This window comes from Aythya fuligula, chromosome 1 (assembly GCF_009819795.1).
Source record: "Aythya fuligula isolate bAytFul2 chromosome 1, bAytFul2.pri, whole genome shotgun sequence".
NCBI classification, from domain to species: Eukaryota; Metazoa; Chordata; class Aves; order Anseriformes; family Anatidae; genus Aythya; species Aythya fuligula.
The window spans coordinates 26,329,172-26,346,165 of NC_045559.1; the positions used below are offsets into that span (position 1 = coordinate 26,329,172).

Sequence of the window (16,994 nt, forward strand, 5' to 3'; positions counted from 1 at the left end):
TGTCCTTTCCTTGTCCTACAAGCCTTGAGCTACCAAAGGACTCCCCAGACCTGTGCCAACTAGATGCTTTGAGTGCCTAAACAAAAAGCAAAGTTGATCACTGCAGGTTGTTTACCTCCTCGCCCCAGTTCGGAGGCATCAGCGGGGAGAGGGATAATAACACAATTCTGCTCAACTTCGTGGTAGGGGCAGTATCTTTAAACTCTTCCTATATTTTGTCTGCTGAAATTGACCCTGTATGCCCACAGAATTACTGAGAATTCTCAGTGTACAAACTTGAAATGTTTTCTTATGTATTCAGAAAAAAAAAAAAAAAAGAAAAAAAAAACTTTTAACAAATTTTAACGGTAGGAACTTAATGACTTAGCCTTTGATGTGAAAAGGAGGCAAACCTTAATTTCAGGGCCAACAAGAAGACAGAGCAAACTATCTCTAAATTCAAGATGTTGGCGAAGGATTGCTATCGCAATTGTAGTGGTCCTTCTTGATTTTTGTATCATTTGCTTTTTAGTTCAATTCTGTTCATTACAATTGTTCATCTAATTGTTGAAAGCTGTTTAAACTTTTAAAATTTTTGTATCTTCTACTAATGTGGGGAATTCATGATTTATCTTTGTTTATAAATGTTAAACTGTGAACTTCCTATGAGTGACTCTGCTTCATCAGTCTAACTTCTGAACAGTAGCCTTCTGACAACAAATTTGTTACCGGCCTGATTTCTGCTATCTTTAATACAGGCATTCCTGTTTTCTTGATAATGTTTTTTGGTTTAAATGGAGCTGGTTTAAAGGGGTAACAGCTGTGGGCTGAATCCAGTTTGTATGAAGATTAGCTGATAGGAACACACAGTTTATCTTAAACCGCACTTAGAAATTTTCCAGGCTTTTGTGAGCAACTTTAAAATTCATTCAGAACGTTTTGCTACTAAACAGTGACATTCATTTATGAAAGTAGTTTTCTTCAGGCTCAACTCTACTTTCTACCTAATAGACCAGAAACAAAATTATGAAGTTTTGATAGGTTAAGCTGTACTCCATGATGCTTTTGAGAGACTACTGTTATCAGTAGGTACGTGCAGGTTTAGATCTGACAGTGCTTTGTCTGGGATTTTTTTTTTGCAAAGTATTGTTGAGGATATCTTTTTGTTTTAATTTTCCAATGTTTTCACCTTGAATCTTACTATATTTACAGTTCCTATTCAGCTTTGGATGACATGGAAGTATTTTTACATGGTCTTGGTCTAGAACACCTAATAGGATTATTGAAGGTAAGATTGTGATTTATCTGCTATCTGTAAAGGAATTCTTGAAAACAGGTGCACCTTAAGCATCAGCAGAAGTTCTGTCGTTTCTAGAATATTAATTCAAATAAGTGTATTAATTTCAAGTTACCTTTGGAGTGTAAAGGTCCGCTGCAGTGGATTAGTTTTGGTTATTAGTCAGTCATAACACGTGATGTTTCTAAACTGGAGGACTCCTGTGTTTCGTTGGTAATGGTGTTGTGCAGTTGTTCTTGTATCTGAAAACTGCAGTAAAACGTAAGTGGGGGAAAAAGGTTAAGTAAAGTCATTATTTTCTTTTAAAATTATTTTTGATGACAGAAAACCCTTTGCCTTATACAGGAAAGAGATGTATATTTAAGGCAACTTCTGATCATGCAAAAAGAAGAGTTAATACAGGTCAGTTCTGAAAACTTCCTCCTTTTTCTTAAATGGCTTTAGTATCTTTTCCTTATAAATATCTAACTTTCTAAGAATTCTTTAAAGGTCTGTTTTCACAATCTTGTACAGCAACTTGAATTTCTATATATAGAGAGATGTTTTCTAAAGTATGTAATCCCATAGACCTCAAATACTGTGAGTTGAATTCTTGGATATTCTTTGCCTGAGTATGAATTGGAGGCCCCCAGTATTCTTGCTGTAATGATGTAGGAGTTGGGGTGAGCAGGAAATAGTTCAGTTCGGAATTTTAGTTGTTAGCATTGTTAGTATGTAAGCATGCTTTCCCTGAACGGAAATCAGTGCTAGTATTATCACCAGATAATCCTAAATAACCGCTTTAAATGTGGTCCAGTTAGTGAGATGGTAGGATCTTTTGTATTGTGGCATCTCATATCCCACACAGACTTGTAAATCCTTAACCAAAAAAAAAGATTGGATTTCTTACGGTTTACTACATTTGGGAAGTTGAATATTTCACTGTTGTGTAGGAGAAACTGATAAGCAATTGTAAGGTTTCAGTTTGTAGTAGAAATAAGGTGATCGCATTTTCCTTAGGCTTATTGGAATTACTGCTCTGGGAAAAACTTCCTCCGCCTAAAGGAGGATGCCATAATGAAATCCAATCTTAGCAGTCTCCTTAAAATGCTGTAACTAGTTCAGGCTGCACTCTGTGCCTGAGCCAGGAGGCTGAAGAGGCCTTCTTAACCAAGCCGCCTGAGGCCTGCTTCACATATTAGCCACATACATCCTCAGTGTAAACTTTTTTCCCCTACTCTGCTCTGGTTTGTTGTTTTACCCTGGGATGGTACCAAAATGCGCATGGTTCCGTGGACGCATGTGTTGTAGCAGGCGGAATCGACAGCTACCTGCAGATGTTGCTGTTCTTTCAGTGCTGGTGTCATAAGGATGTTTTGCATGAAGATTTATCTTGTAACTGAGTAGACTTGGTGTTGTCAGTGTTTTGACAGAGCTCAGAAATACCTGTATTCTCAGAGGGGGTACCTGTGGGGAGTTCTGTCGATCAAGAGGTTTCTCTGAGAGTTCACGTAGACATAAATATTACAAGGCATGTCAGCATCTGCGCTTTTCTTGAAGCTTTGGGATTGTCTGCTGGGCAGCATCGCAGCGTGGGCTTCATCTGAATCTGTAAAGCCCCCCCCCCCTTTATAGGAATTTCACTATTAAGACATTTTTGTGGTTTTTCTTCTTGTGACTTGTGAGCTGGTTTGCAATCTTGTGATTGCATTAAACTGCAAACCTGAATGTGTTCAAATCAATCGCCTGTTTTGATGTTGTGGTCATTGTTATTTGTTTTTGTCATGGGGACTTTGGAGGAGGGGGAAAGGGTTATGGACTTCAGTGAATAGCTGAGCCTTATCATTACTGAAGAGATGTAATGTTTTTCATATAAACTGATAACTTCCGTTTCAGTGTTGTAACGTGTTGGGGGCTTCCTATTACAAAGAACTTTTGGGGACACACCAAAATAAATACCTGGATCAGCTGTTCTTGCACAGGAAGACCGTATCTGTAGGAGCAGAATTTCATTGCCTCTTGCCTCAGCAACAGCAGGAAGCAATACCTGGAAAACAAGTCATGCTTTGTGTATGGACATAAATTAATTAGTCTTCAATTCAGGATTTTTTTTTTAAGTGACATACATGTAATGCTCCTGGCTTCTTACCACTTCGTAAGTTACCCTAAATTCTTGATTCTAGTTTTCAAGCTCTAGTAAAAGTTTCCCCCCACTCCACTGATAGAAAAAATCTAATCTGTTTCCTCATAACTCTAGAGTTGAAAGGTTTTAGTGTGATGGCAGATCTTCCACTAACAGCCAGCTCTTTTAAAGAGCCTGGATCTTATTACTGCAAAGATTAATGATGACCTCTGATGGATGCCTCTGAACCATGCTGCTTTTTATCCAAAGAAGCGGAGAAAAAATCCTGTCACTAACATGAGACACTTTCCTCCATCAAACAATATCAGAAAGATATTTTCTCTGTAAATATCTTTATCTGTATTCTACAACAGAGCCTAAACAATGACTCTTTCAAGCTGAAATCCTTGCATTCCTCCAAGTTATAAACTGTTCCCTACTGAGACAAGTCTGTTCAACATACTGGGACATGGCTGTTTGGTTCTGTGCTTCTCATGACACTTAGATATTTGGAGAGGGGGGGCAGACGGGCATCTTCTTTAAGTATTCATCTCAGAGGACAGTGGCACGAACAATTTTATTTCTTGATGCATTTTGGACTGAGAAGGCTCCGTTCTCACATGTCTGTTAGTTTAGAATAAGAGAAACTGGCATGTTCTTCTGGATTTGAGAAAGCATAATAAAAATTTGACACATCAAAATATATAAGCCATGGGTTTAACTTCATCATTAGAGAGTTATCTGGTCTGCATACTTCCATATCATAGTACCAGGACTCTCCTTACACCTTCCCCCACAAAAAAAAAAAAATTCTATTTGGCAGAATATTTTGAAGTTGTTTAAAAAAAAAAAAGTGACCATTTGGGCAATATGGCAAAGATGCAAGACTTAGCATAAAACCTTACGGGTGTTATCTGAGAAGTAAGCCATCTTTTTCTTGAGGTAATATTATTCACCTCTTCTTTTATTTCTGCCTAAAGATTGACAGAAAAGTCATGTTGATGCTGGCACGTGGGTTTTCATGGGTTTTCTGGTTTGCTTTTACTTGAGTGAAGTGTTGTTAGCTGATGTGCCTAAGATTGCATAGTCTGTTCAACAGACACAAGCAAGTCCTGGTGCAACACTTTTATGTTCTTAAATGTATGGTTACTTCAAAATAATATTTGGCATTAGTTGGTCTGCAGAGTACAATTGAACTGACACCAGCTTAAAAGCTTGCTTATCCATAAAGAAGAAGAGGGGCTTTGTATACTTGGCATTCTGTGCCTTTCATCATCACACGAATGGTCAGATTCTTGGTAAACCCTCCTGTTCAGCATAGATGGGCTGGAAAGGGAAAACATGCCTGCTGTGGGGAAGCAGATTGCACTGGTATATCCGCTTTCTTAAATTCTGCGCCTAGGACTTGTAGATTCAGAAAGGACTGTGGTGACGGAGGACTTTATCGATAATGACTTTTATGACACTCCTTACATAATAAGCCATATCTTCAAGGTGTGGTGGTGCTCAGTCAACTGATGTGCTCACAGAGCAAAGTTGTTTTATTTTCAGGGATACAAATTATATCATAGTCTTGATACACTGATCAGAAAGCAGTGTCCTGACTTGTTTGTTCCAGGAATGAGAAGGTTGCGTCAAAATCAATTCCAATTATCTTAATACTTCCTGCTTCAAGCCAGATATTTTTAATACTCAAGAATAATTGCCGCTCTGTCCTTGGAGGAGTTTATTTGATGTGTTAATCATAACTAAAAGTAAATTTGCTGCTTATAAATCAGGTTACTGCTGATAGATGTCACTTTGCTTTGTAAACATTAAGAAAACATCAGTTCGTACTAGATAGGGCTCCACAAGAAAAAGTTGAGAGCTAATAAATTTACAGCTCAGCATAAAAAGTTTATTTCTAGGAAATCCATTTTTTTCTCTCTTAAGGCTGCTAGTGATGTTTACCAAAGAGACTTGAGTACAATTTATTCAGGAACGTGTGAAAACCTAATGGAAATTGCTGAAAACCTTAGTTACTGTCTATAGATCTGTAACATCCGTTTGAAATGTCTAAAGACAACTTGTGATCTTGTAGTTCTGCGTGTTATCTGTCATTTCTGAACACCTGGCAGAGAACTTAAAGGACTGCTTTTATGGAGTCATGATGAACACTGACCATCAGAAACTCTAGGCTAGGGACAGCTCATGGTTTATGTGCGACATGAGTTTCAGACCTCAAGAACATGAGCGAGAGCCCCCTAGGTCCCAGCTTTGGAGCCTGTGGCATCCCTGCAGTCTGAAACTGTGGAGTGGCCCATTCCTGCTGAGCCTCGGTACTCAGCTGGAGAATGAGAAATGAAGTCATAGGGACTGTATAAGCCTATGTTGAGCAGCACTTAGGCTTATGATACCTGGTCTCAATTTGAGCTGAGAAACATATTCTGATCTTGTAAGTATGCTGTCTCTCAGATACATAAAAAGTTTGCTTTTGTAGAGTATTTCATGGTAGCGGAGTCCTTAACAGGATCACGTCTTAGATGATTCTGAAATACCTAAGCATAGCATCCTAACAACGTAAGAGTACTTAACAGCTGACAGTAGTTTCTTTTTTGTAATGAACAGATTTTTCAAAGTGCAATGTCAGTTTTGACTCCCACTGGGTTCTTGTCGTTTTTTTTTCCATCATTAAATAGTTTAAATTTTGTGTTATTGTCCTTTCAAAGTTACGGACTTTCGAAGTTACAAACGTTGTAGTTGACTGTTTGACTCAAATAGTACTGAGCTGTTTTATGTGTAATATATGTTAAAACTAAATTATAAATACAAAATAATTCTTTAAATTTAGATGGGCATTACAAATCCTGTAGATCAACAGAAACTCCTAGATGCTATTAAAGAGCTACAAGTGGAAGAAATAAGAATTGGAGATCTCCCTGAAGTAGTGAAGATGGAATTCAGGTAATAAATGTGTATCTAAGGAAAGTAAAGAGAAATACAAACTATTCGAGTAACTGCAGTGTTTTCTTCAGCACAGAGCAAAGATTTTCTCACCTTACCCCATGTATAAGCATTCATGAGAGTTAGTGGATTTTGAGAGATGGTAGTCTGCATTTTGTACAAGGAAAGTTAAAAGCCTAGATTACTGTTGTTAGGACTCTGGTTATGGGTTATATTGCCATTTTATGCCATTGCTTTGGTTGTCTCTGAGTGATAAATTCTTTCTCTGTACCCCAGGTAGGGTAACGTGGCCTTGCCATGCTGGGGTTTCACTAAGTGTGTTTGTATCACATGTGGCTTCTCTGACTCCAGCATTAACTCATTCTTTATTTTTTCTGATCAGCTTCAGTGAGCAGATTTTCATATGTCTTCAAGGAAGTGGAGTCTTGCCTTCTTCCCTTACCCATGCTTCAAGTGCATTTTTGACCCTTGCAGACTCTAATTGATGTGGTCTCTGTAATTCTCTGTTGTATCTGTAAACAAGACAGACTCTTCAGTACTTAAATTTGAGTTTAAAATGCAATAAAAAGATGTATAGAAAGAAAACTTCTTTATAGGGCTTTAGTACCAGCTCTACAGTACCCGTTGTACTTGATTCTGGTATAGTCTTGTGCAGTCCCATTAAAGCCAGGCCTGAGCTGAGAGAAGCATCCTCCAGCAGCCTTATTAAACTTCATCAGTCCCCTAAGCACTGGTAGAACAGTTCCCATATCTGCCACTAAAAGAAGATTGAAGGCTGTAGGAAGTGTAAAGGTGTCAAGGTTTCTTAAACCTCTTATCCTCTATTTTGCTGTGTAATAGTTTTGCTAAAGGAGACCTAGACTTGAATTTAGGTTCACCCTTCTGGAGATACCTTCTTGTCGGCTAGTGTACTACTAGTTAAGAGGGTAATTCTTGCCTAGTAGCTGTACTGCTCCTCTGTTAGCTGCTTCTTTCTTCTCCACAACACAGGAGTCTTTCCAATTAAAATAAAGGCTTTGCTGCTGAGCTGAGGAAGTAGGCCAGGCATCTGGGTGTCTCAGTGTCCAAGTTCAGCACTTTTATAAAAGGATTTTGATTCTTCGTAAAGGGAGCATTAGCTGCAGTGTGAAAGGACTTTGTTCAGTTCAAGCTTCATGCATTTTTTTTATGTTAAAAATTAATGCTTTTTCAAATTGGCCTGTAGTGAGCAGTGTTTGGTATATGCAGTCAAGCAGTACAGCTTAAATAAAAATAAATAAGCATAATAAGTGGAGAAATAATAAATTAAAAAAAAAAGTTACCAATAATTGCGTGCAAAGCCATCTATGGGGGGGAATTATGATACCTATAACATGAGGTACAGTCTCATACACCTGTAACATGGTCATCAAAAAGACTTATTTGTACAGTATGCATTTAGAACATACGTTGTTCTCAAAAACAGAAAATAATTGTTTGATTAAAGACAAAACAAAATATGGCAGCACTTGAGTTAAGGCAGGCACTGCGTGGTTTTATAGAAAATGTCTTGACACGTATTCTAGGCATCTGACCTTGAGACTAAAATCATAGGCTATGTTTACCTGCTGTTACATAAAGATTTTACTTGCCATTTGTTCAAAGTCATTCTGTGAGAAGGAAGATCAGTCATTAAGTCATAGAAAAACTAACATAGTAGAAAATGTTGAACTGATTGATTATAAACTCACAGAGTGTCTAGCACTGTTTAGCCACTGGTGTTTTGACAGCCATTAATTCTTTTTAAAAGCGATTATATTTTGAAAACGTTACTTCCATTTAGAAGTATTTGGAAATGGAAATAACATGTCACTGCGACAGATAGGAGTTCCATGAAAATGTTTTTTAAGATCCATATTGGTATAACAAAGAAGTTTTGCGAATATCTTTCCCTCTTTTTCATGTCCATAAAATACTTAACGTAGGAATTCTGGAGGGATTCTCAAGAAAAATAACTTATTTTGTGACAGAAGGTGCTGCAACTGATCCTAGCTAGCTAAAAAGATACCTTTCTAGGCGGAAAGAAGCAAATATGAAATGAAAACTAAAGGAAATAATTCCAGAATGGGTATAAAGCAGTTATAATCCTGGTTGTGGATAACACCGAGTGAGAGCTGTGTTCTGCTTTTATTGTCACACTTTTCCTTCTCCCTTCCTGACAGACCATCTTGGTGGAACAAGTCCTAGGTGCAGAATGGTTCCCAAATAGTTGAGTCTGCAGACTCGCCTGTCCTCCCACATAGATGCAGCAGTAGATCAGGCCCCAGGCTCCCAGCTGTGTTTAGGAAGCAGTGTTCTGCCAGTAGGCAGCTTAATATTGCTTGTTTGGGAGGGGTGTTGTAGGGAAAACTTGAGAGCTGAATGCAAACAATCTGTGGGCTAAATGCAGCCTCTTCCCAGATGCAATGAAGTCCTGCAATAGGGAAATGCCAGCTTAATATTGTCTTTTGTTTTGGGCCTGATGTTACTCACCTGAATAGCTTACACGTAGCTGAAACTGTTCTACTGGTGACAAAGGCACTTCTCAGGAGAAGTTTCAGAAGTTTGGATGATCTTACCTAACCCCCCCCCATCCTCTTCTTTTGCCCAGTCAATGGCAGCAACTTTCTGGCTTGCACCGTGACTTGGAACTGACACTTTGGGTTCCTTCTGGCACATAAAGTAAAATGAATTGAGTCGCTCTCACATGGGAGATCTAAAATCTTGGCATTGAAATTAGCCTGTTAAATTTCTATATTCTTTCCTTCACTCTTCGGAGACTGATCAGACTGATTTTCAGTGATCTTCCTGTCTTTTGAGCACTAAGTCTGCTTCGAAGAAAAAAGTATATAACATAAGGTATTTTAGTCTTGAAGGAAAGTATTGTCAGATCCAGGTCCCAAGTCAGTAACAGATTCTTCATTCTTTCACTCTGCTGGAGACTAAATGACTCCACGAGAATACTACTATTCCCCCCCACACACACCCCCAAACCTTCTCAGAAATGTCATCTGTGGGTAATGAATATTGATAATTCAGCATAAAGTTGACTAAACTCTCTGCTCCTGGTGTGGGAAGACTGATCTGTATGCACACATGCACAGGAAGGCAGTGTTCTGGGGTTATTAGGCATAATCTCGTACAAAATTTCTTAAATTGATTAAAAACAGGATTGATGAGAGTGAGGAAATAGAAGTGGAGGTCAACAGAATTGTTTCACAAAAACTTTCGGATGACGCTTTTTCAGTTTTGTGTGTAGTTGAATATTCCAGGTAACTTCATGATTTGCTACCCTTTTGGGTCGGGGGAACAGACCATCAAAGTGTGTAACTTGCCAAACTTGCCAAGATGTTAAATGTAGTATTATGTGTTAAACAGGATAGATTTATTTTTTTTTTCAATGTAATGAAACTGCATGTCTGATTCATTTACTAGCCAATGCTGGAAATGCACAGATGATTTTAGCTTGCAAAAAGACATACCCTTCTACAAGTAATAGAATATGGTTTTGTTTTGGTAGTGGAGACGAATGCCTCAAGTTCCTTCAGAAGTTGAATAAAGAGTGTAGCAAGCTGACTGTTCCTCTGCAGACCATAAATAATCATTTCCTCAAAAATTCTCACAAGGTATTCAACTAAAGGGAAAAAAGAATTGATTTAGAGTTTGGGGAATAGCATTATTCTATGCCATAAAATGAAAAATATGAATACTAATCAAATGTCTTTATCATTGTTAGTTTTCTAAAGCTGTCCAATGTTTTTTCTCTAAAGTAAAATTATTTTTAAAATCTTATTTCAAAGAGTTAAGCTGCCCTATTAAAGAACGTAAAGCTGTTACTCAGTGTTTCCCCTGATAGGGGAATTCAGGTGACAGGAGCTTCCCACGAAGGCTGAAAGAGTAGTAGATCAATGTCATGTGTAAATCATACATTGAAAACCTAGCATTAAAAAAGTTACATTTTTGTTCTGACACTACCTTTTATACTACATCAACTAATTAGCATTAAGTTATCATTTGCAGTAATTCTGGCAAATAACTGACTCTCAACAGATAGTACTGCAGTGGGCACCAACTGAAAGATACATTGAAGTCTGCAGAGACATGGTTTCCAACGTTGAAAGGTTGGGAGAAGAAGCTGCCAGACTGAAGGACCTTGTGGAGAAGGTGAGCGTGAGGCCGTTACATTGCACACAGAAACCTGGCTGCAGTATCTTGAACGTGACAGCCACCAGTGAAACGTTTTGTACCTTGGTCTATCTCAGCCTCTTCAGCTGTAGTTTGATCATTGCATCCACCACTCGTACACTTCTTTCCACCTCTCCATAATAGAACGTGAAATAATCTAGGATGTTACAGATCAGTGTGCCGAGTCTCCAAATGAAGGAGTGGTCAGTCTTACTCTTTCTGCCACAGTAAGGAATTGAGTGGGAAGTACTCCTGTGCATGTGGACAGCCACTGTGGCATAAACCACTCTGAATACTTCTTAATTAAGGAATCTTTTGTTTGGAATTATTGACTCCCAAGGAAGATAGTGCAGTTTTTATGGATTGAATAGGAGGCATCCCAGATAACTTCGCAGAGTGACAAAAGAAGAGGGTGGGAGAGGTCAAGGCTAGATGTTAGCACCACATCAGTCATTCTCAGACCAACACAATGATACGCTCTTGTCAAGTGGGGTCACGTTAAGTAATAGGCCAGTAAAATGAATGGCCGCTCTGGTAGAGTAAATGGAGCATCAGTGTCAGAAAGGAATCTGTTACTGAATGAAGCCATGTGGAACTCGGACCTTAAGTATAATGCTACTAATGCAATTTCCTGGAGTTCAAGTAAATTTAATGTAATATAACAGCTTTCTCCTAATAAATCACTTAGCACCAAATACATTTAAGAGGTCCTAACAAAGAACTTTTTAGCTCTTTATGTTCCTTTGTTTGCATATGCAGAAGTCAACTGCGTGTATATATCTGCCTCCTGCGTGTGCAGGCCAGTTGCGAGGGGTTGGGAGGACCTGAGTTAGGTGCTACTTGCACTTGCTGTCATCTGAATTTGAGGTTTTATAGCTGTTGAAGATGCAGCAGGGTGGCTCTATGCCCACTGCTAAACAGGCATTAAACGTTAGCCATCCGGTTATTTTGAAAAATGTAGTAATTCCTGTTCTACTAAAATAGCGTAGTGTGTTATGAACGTGACTGAGGAAGACTAATAGGAAACATTCTAATATTAAATTTTCAGCTTTCTAGAGCACTGAAACATTTATTATGAAAAGCGTCAATGTAAATGAACCAGAGAAACCCCTTAGATGCTAAGTTAGTACAAATTCCCTTAAAATCTGCAGTAGTATTTCCTAAGCTTCGTCATCACAAGATTTTGGTTGTCAGTATGCGTGAGGTATATGGCATTCAATTTTTGAAAGTATAGTAGTGAAAGAGGTAGCCTGCCAAGTGTTACATACAAAAAAGGGAGGGAAGCAGGACTTAACCAGTGTTTCACTTCATGACAAGGCTGCACTCAACTTCAGTGGGCATTAGAGCAGGCACTTGTATGGTACTTTCCACTCTCCCTTTGAGCTTTCAAAGACTCCTTGAAATTAATCAGATACGTGTTTAACTGTTGTTTTAATAAACAGTTCTTCTAGTTATTAAATAGCAGAAGTCCTGGTTAAAACATTTGATGATTGGAGTTTAAATGTTTTGGTGTTGATTTTTGTAGTGTCTACTAGTATGTTTTACTCCAGAGGAATTCAGTGTGTAAACAGTTTGTTTTCTAGTGTGTATTGCTTACAGAATCATTGCACGTGAGATAAGATAAAGGCTTGCACACAGTGATTTCTGTTGAAGTAGGGCACAGACACACAAATAATATCTCAGTCCTGAGAATCTAGGATTATGCTTTATCACAGACTTCAGAAGCTTTCACATTAACTCTTTTTCTTTGTTGTACCTTTTTCACACTAACTTTTTTTTCTTTGTTGTACTTTTCAACATGAACTGAACATCTGCTTCAGCATGAACAGAAGAATGACCCCAGTCGAGTGGTATTCCCAGAAAAAGCACCCACCTTGGAAAAAAGATTAGTAAAAATGGGAGCATTAACAGTGTTTGGGTTTGGTTTTTTCTTCTTTATAACTAAGTTAATGGCAAAGAAAGAGTGACTTTTTTTAGTGCTTTGAATACTTTTGGAAAATTTGGTCGCATTATGCTTCTATTCAGCATATGTAACTGAGCTGAATTCATATGAAAATTACTGGTTTCTCATCCATAATATTTGCATCCAGTACATACTTCAGTCTAGAATCAAAAATAAAATCTCCTTATTTAAAAGCATATTAAGGTTTTGTTTCTAGTATAGACAGTTTGTACAGAATCTCCTCAAAGTTGCTTTTTTGCCACAGGGTTTTAACTATTACTTACTGATTACTAGTTTTGTTTTCACCTGCTGTTCAGTTGCTGTCATAGCTGCTTCCTGTTGTTCACAAAGGTAAACATAAGCAAATAATACTGTATTGTTTATGTTGCATGCTTGTATTTAAAATGATCACGATGGTGTGTTTTGCCTTTTTAATATTAAGTATCATGATTTCTATGTTGAGAAAGATCTTTTGTAGTACAGATTCATATGAAAAACTTTCTGATAAGGTGTACCTGTTTTGTTGTTTTGTTTTGTAACAGCCACAGGACAGCAAATATCTTTTTACATATTGTCTGGAAAGTATTTTCCAGCTGAACTGTGCTATTCAATTTATGCCTGAGATCTGTTTCCTCAGGCATAATTACTTCTATTAACAGTTTCATCCCAAAAAGGATTATAAGGATGCTAAAAGGATTATAGGAATCCTTAGCTACGAGAATGCAGGCAACTTAGAAGGAGTATCAGCATGTTTCTTCTTGATCTGATGAGCTTTCACTACAGCAGCTTTGTGTTGAGTGATTCTCTCTTAAGGTTTTCTCCATTTAAAGAGTTGTTTGTAGTTCTGCAGCAAAATATTAGTATCTGTTTTTCGTCTGATTACCATGCTAGCTATGTTGCAAAAAAAGGAATTGGTGTAAGTCATCCAAATCACAGTTACATCTTTGTGGACTTGAATAAAGACATGTAAAAGTGCTGAAGGTTTGTAAAGGGACATTCTTCTGCTAAATCAGCTGAAGAACCAGTAGTCTCAATGGGGCGTCATACTTCAGCACTCTTTTTGGAGGTGTGTGCGGTCTTGGATGCTCCCTCCAGAGACTAGAAATGAGAAGATAAAAAAAGACTGATTGCTACTCTGGGCTGTTACTGTCACTGTCAGTTGTTTTCTGCTTTTTGTTTTGGAAATATACCTTGAGTGTTAGTATGTTTGCTTGTTATTGCAGTTGTCTTACCTCCTTTCCTCCCAGCTTTCTCATTCAATGCAAGGAACATCCTACAGAGTGATGAAGCTAGAAGCAAATGTAACTTTTTTTTTCCATTCTGTTCCCAACTTTGGATCAGAGAGGGTAAGTCATAATCCCCACCACCACCATCTACCAGCAGAAGTGTAGAAGTGCATAATCATATCAGCATCCTGACTTGAAGCAGCAAAGAAAAGGAAATACAAAGAAACAGAACTATTTTTAAAGTATTACCGTGTAATTAGTTCAGAACTAACAAAACACATCACAAAAGGAAAAATCCAAGAAATTGGAAAATAGAGAAATCTATAAAGTGTAGTTTTAACTGTTTGTCTCACACAGTGTTGTACGAATAGCACTCCTCTGATTACCTCTAAATGCAGTTCAAAAATACTCAGATGCAGTTGTCCAGTGATGAGGTAGCTGGTAAATATTAGTAGAAGCTTGATGCATAACAACATCTTTTGGTTGTGTTTTTGTTTTTTTTCCAGTTGGGGGGGGCTGTTGTTGTTCATAGCTATTGTAAAATACCAATAAGGGAAATAAAAGTATGATACTTGCTGATAAATGGCTTCTAGTTTGAGAAGTAGAATAAAATACTCTTGGCTGAAATGAGTGAAAGGTTTGAACATTGTACTAAACTAATTTTGTATAGGTAAAGTCGTCAGAAAGGTGATACCTTAAATTCCAAATGTCTTTATTTTACTACTACACTTCCATTTTACCATTTCATTTACTACATTTTACTTAATTTACTGAATTTCTTTACTACTTCATTTACTATATTTTACTATGTATTTCATTTTGCTACTACAATTACTACTACTCCACTACTATTAGTACAGTGGGCAAACTTTTTTTTGTTTCTGTAGACCATGTTATGAATATAATAAGAGAAACTGAATAAGCAGAGGACTGCTTTTTCCTAGTAATTTGTACAATAAAGGCAAAATACATTTCTATTTTAAATAATAGTGTCTATTTCATTGAATAGTTGCTTAAATCGACTGCCTCTAATGAAGTGGGTAGTGCTTTTCTACAATAAGCTGCTAGTTAGGCTGGCCTCCAAAATGCATTTGGGAGAAGCCCATCCTATTAAGTTGTCTTATGAATCACTTATTTCAAGTGTTTATAAAACCACAATTGCAAGCACTTGATTGTGGGCAGCATACAGGCTAAATACAGATTTTCTGCCATCAGCATCCTTAGTGTGTTGGAGCGTTCAAAAAGGCATAAACCATATGTGAGAAACAAGCATCTTAGACCTGATGTTGGACTCTAAATGTCTCATTTTATTGGTCAGTCATTAATTGTGCTGAGTAAGTAGGATATGATAAAAGCCAAATAAACAAAGGCTATTTTAACCTACCACATCATTTAAAAAAAAAAAAAAAAACTCTTCAGATTCCAAATTCAGGCTTAAACAGTGAACTTCAAGGTCCTGTGTTCACTTTCATGTTGTTTCAGTGCCTTTTTCAAATTCCCTGCTTGAGAAGGTATCACAATATGGTTGTGATAGGGCAGGAAGCCAAGAGATTACTGCAAAATCTGGCCCCTGAGCCATGCAGTCAAAAATTCAAACCCCCCACCAGCACCTGGTGCTGGAGCCTTCAGATGAAAATCACCCTGCTGAGAGGCCTTCTTCTGTAAGTCACCACATTAAAGTCATTATCCTGGAATAGTAGTAATGCGATGATTAGCACATCTATGAGGGGATGGGAGGAAAATGCTAAAGAGCTTTGCATACATTAAGCAGGTAAGCCTCACAAGCCTGTGAGGTATTATTTTTCCTTTTACAGTAGTGCAAATCGGGGCGCAGGGGGTTGAGTGGCTTGGACCTGGGGCCAAATCCGACAGAGTTGCTTAAAGATGCAGCTAGGTTCCTACTTAGCCTTGCAATATCATTGGATACCTAACTTCTCTTGGTACTGATGAATATTCAGGCAGTGGCCTTTTCTGCATCTTGAGACTGCTGTGTCAAATGTAGGGCCTTGGATGATCCTGTAGAGATCTGAAGGAACCTGAAGGATTTCAGTTCTCACGTGTCCAGGATAAAATACAGGTTGCGAATGAGAGATTTTGTGTTCCATCTGTCTTCCTGGGATTTGGGTTTTGCCCCACTTTTCAAGTTTACTTGTGGAATACCTGTAGTAAGGCATTGCCTTTGTTTTCCTGTTTGGTTCCATCTGCAAATAGCAGACACTAATTTTAGCTGTGTGCTTTCTTAAACTGGGAAATAGTGGGCCTTTTTTTTATTATCACATTCTCTGTTGACATAGAGAAATGCTGTGTTCATGGCTTTTTGTTGGTTTTGTGTTGTTTTTTTTTTTCCCCCTCTTCTTACCTTGTCCAACCCCCTTCTTGGGGACAAGACTTAAAACTTGAGCTATGTAGTTTGTTTCTCCTCTTCCTTTCTTTGAACCTCTTCTAACATTCCCCCCAAGCTGTAACTTTTGCTAATAGTTACAGGTACGTGCCTGCTTATGTTGGCTTTCTCCAGACTCAGTTCCAGTAATTGTGCAAAAGTTACAGGTGCTCTTGCCCAAATAAAGCTGTGCTGCTGCTATAGTACTACAAATGCTGCTTTGGACCTTACGCGATGGACAATTTTGAGTCTTCAGCCTTGCTAGACAAGTCTCTTGGGAATAAATCCATCTTACGCCATGTCATGAAAGGGGGACTGAGTGATCCACATCTCATCTGTGTTCACTGTCTGTTCCCTTGCAGCCTGTTCAGGTATTTGTAAGGGAGGTAATGTCTACACAGCCAAAAGCCTTGGAGGTCAAGTAGGTTTCATAGCTGCAGGTTTCTGCTTTTAAAGACAGTTGCTGCCATTTCTGTGTTCTGGAGGCACAGGGGGAAAGGTTTATTTGGAAAACAGTATTTCCTATTCTAGGGATAGGAATTCCCATCTACCAGAGCACTGGATTTTACAGACCAGAAATGACAAGCAGTGAGGTATGAAATCAGGTATCAGTGGCATTAAGTGAATGGTGTGTATCCTGAATAGCTTTAGTGACTTAAAATATTTCTTATCCTGATGCAGACAGTGCAGTTTCATGTCATACGGAGCCCAGGTCCCCATAACTGAGACTGAAAGGGCTCTCTGAAGGCTTTTGAGTTCCTCTAAACTGTGATACTGACTGCAGTACATCTAGGAAGATGTCTTCCATTTAAGGGTTTGGTTTTTGTTTTGGACCAAATATTCTTCCCAGATGAGCCTTCCTCTTCACCTGACTGCAGGAACACAGGTCCGACTACGTTATTTTCACTGTATTGAAAAGCCTCAGCTCAACTTCATGAGGTGTG

General features: G+C 38.2%; 1 protein-coding gene across 1 annotated transcript in view; it reads left to right on the forward strand.

Moving 5' to 3' along the window:
- Positions 1 to 12,469, forward strand: part of ASZ1 (ankyrin repeat, SAM and basic leucine zipper domain containing 1) — a 36,786-nt gene extending 24,317 nt beyond the window's left edge. Inside the window, exons 8-13 of the mRNA XM_032205214.1 lie at positions 1,192 to 1,267; positions 1,622 to 1,678; positions 6,208 to 6,320; positions 9,838 to 9,943; positions 10,368 to 10,481; positions 12,323 to 12,469. Of these exons, the coding sequence (XP_032061105.1) occupies positions 1,192 to 1,267; positions 1,622 to 1,678; positions 6,208 to 6,320; positions 9,838 to 9,943; positions 10,368 to 10,481; positions 12,323 to 12,469 (613 nt within the window). The remainder of the gene's footprint in view (positions 1 to 1,191; positions 1,268 to 1,621; positions 1,679 to 6,207; positions 6,321 to 9,837; positions 9,944 to 10,367; positions 10,482 to 12,322) is intronic.
- The last annotated feature ends 4,525 nt before the right edge of the window (positions 12,470 to 16,994 follow it).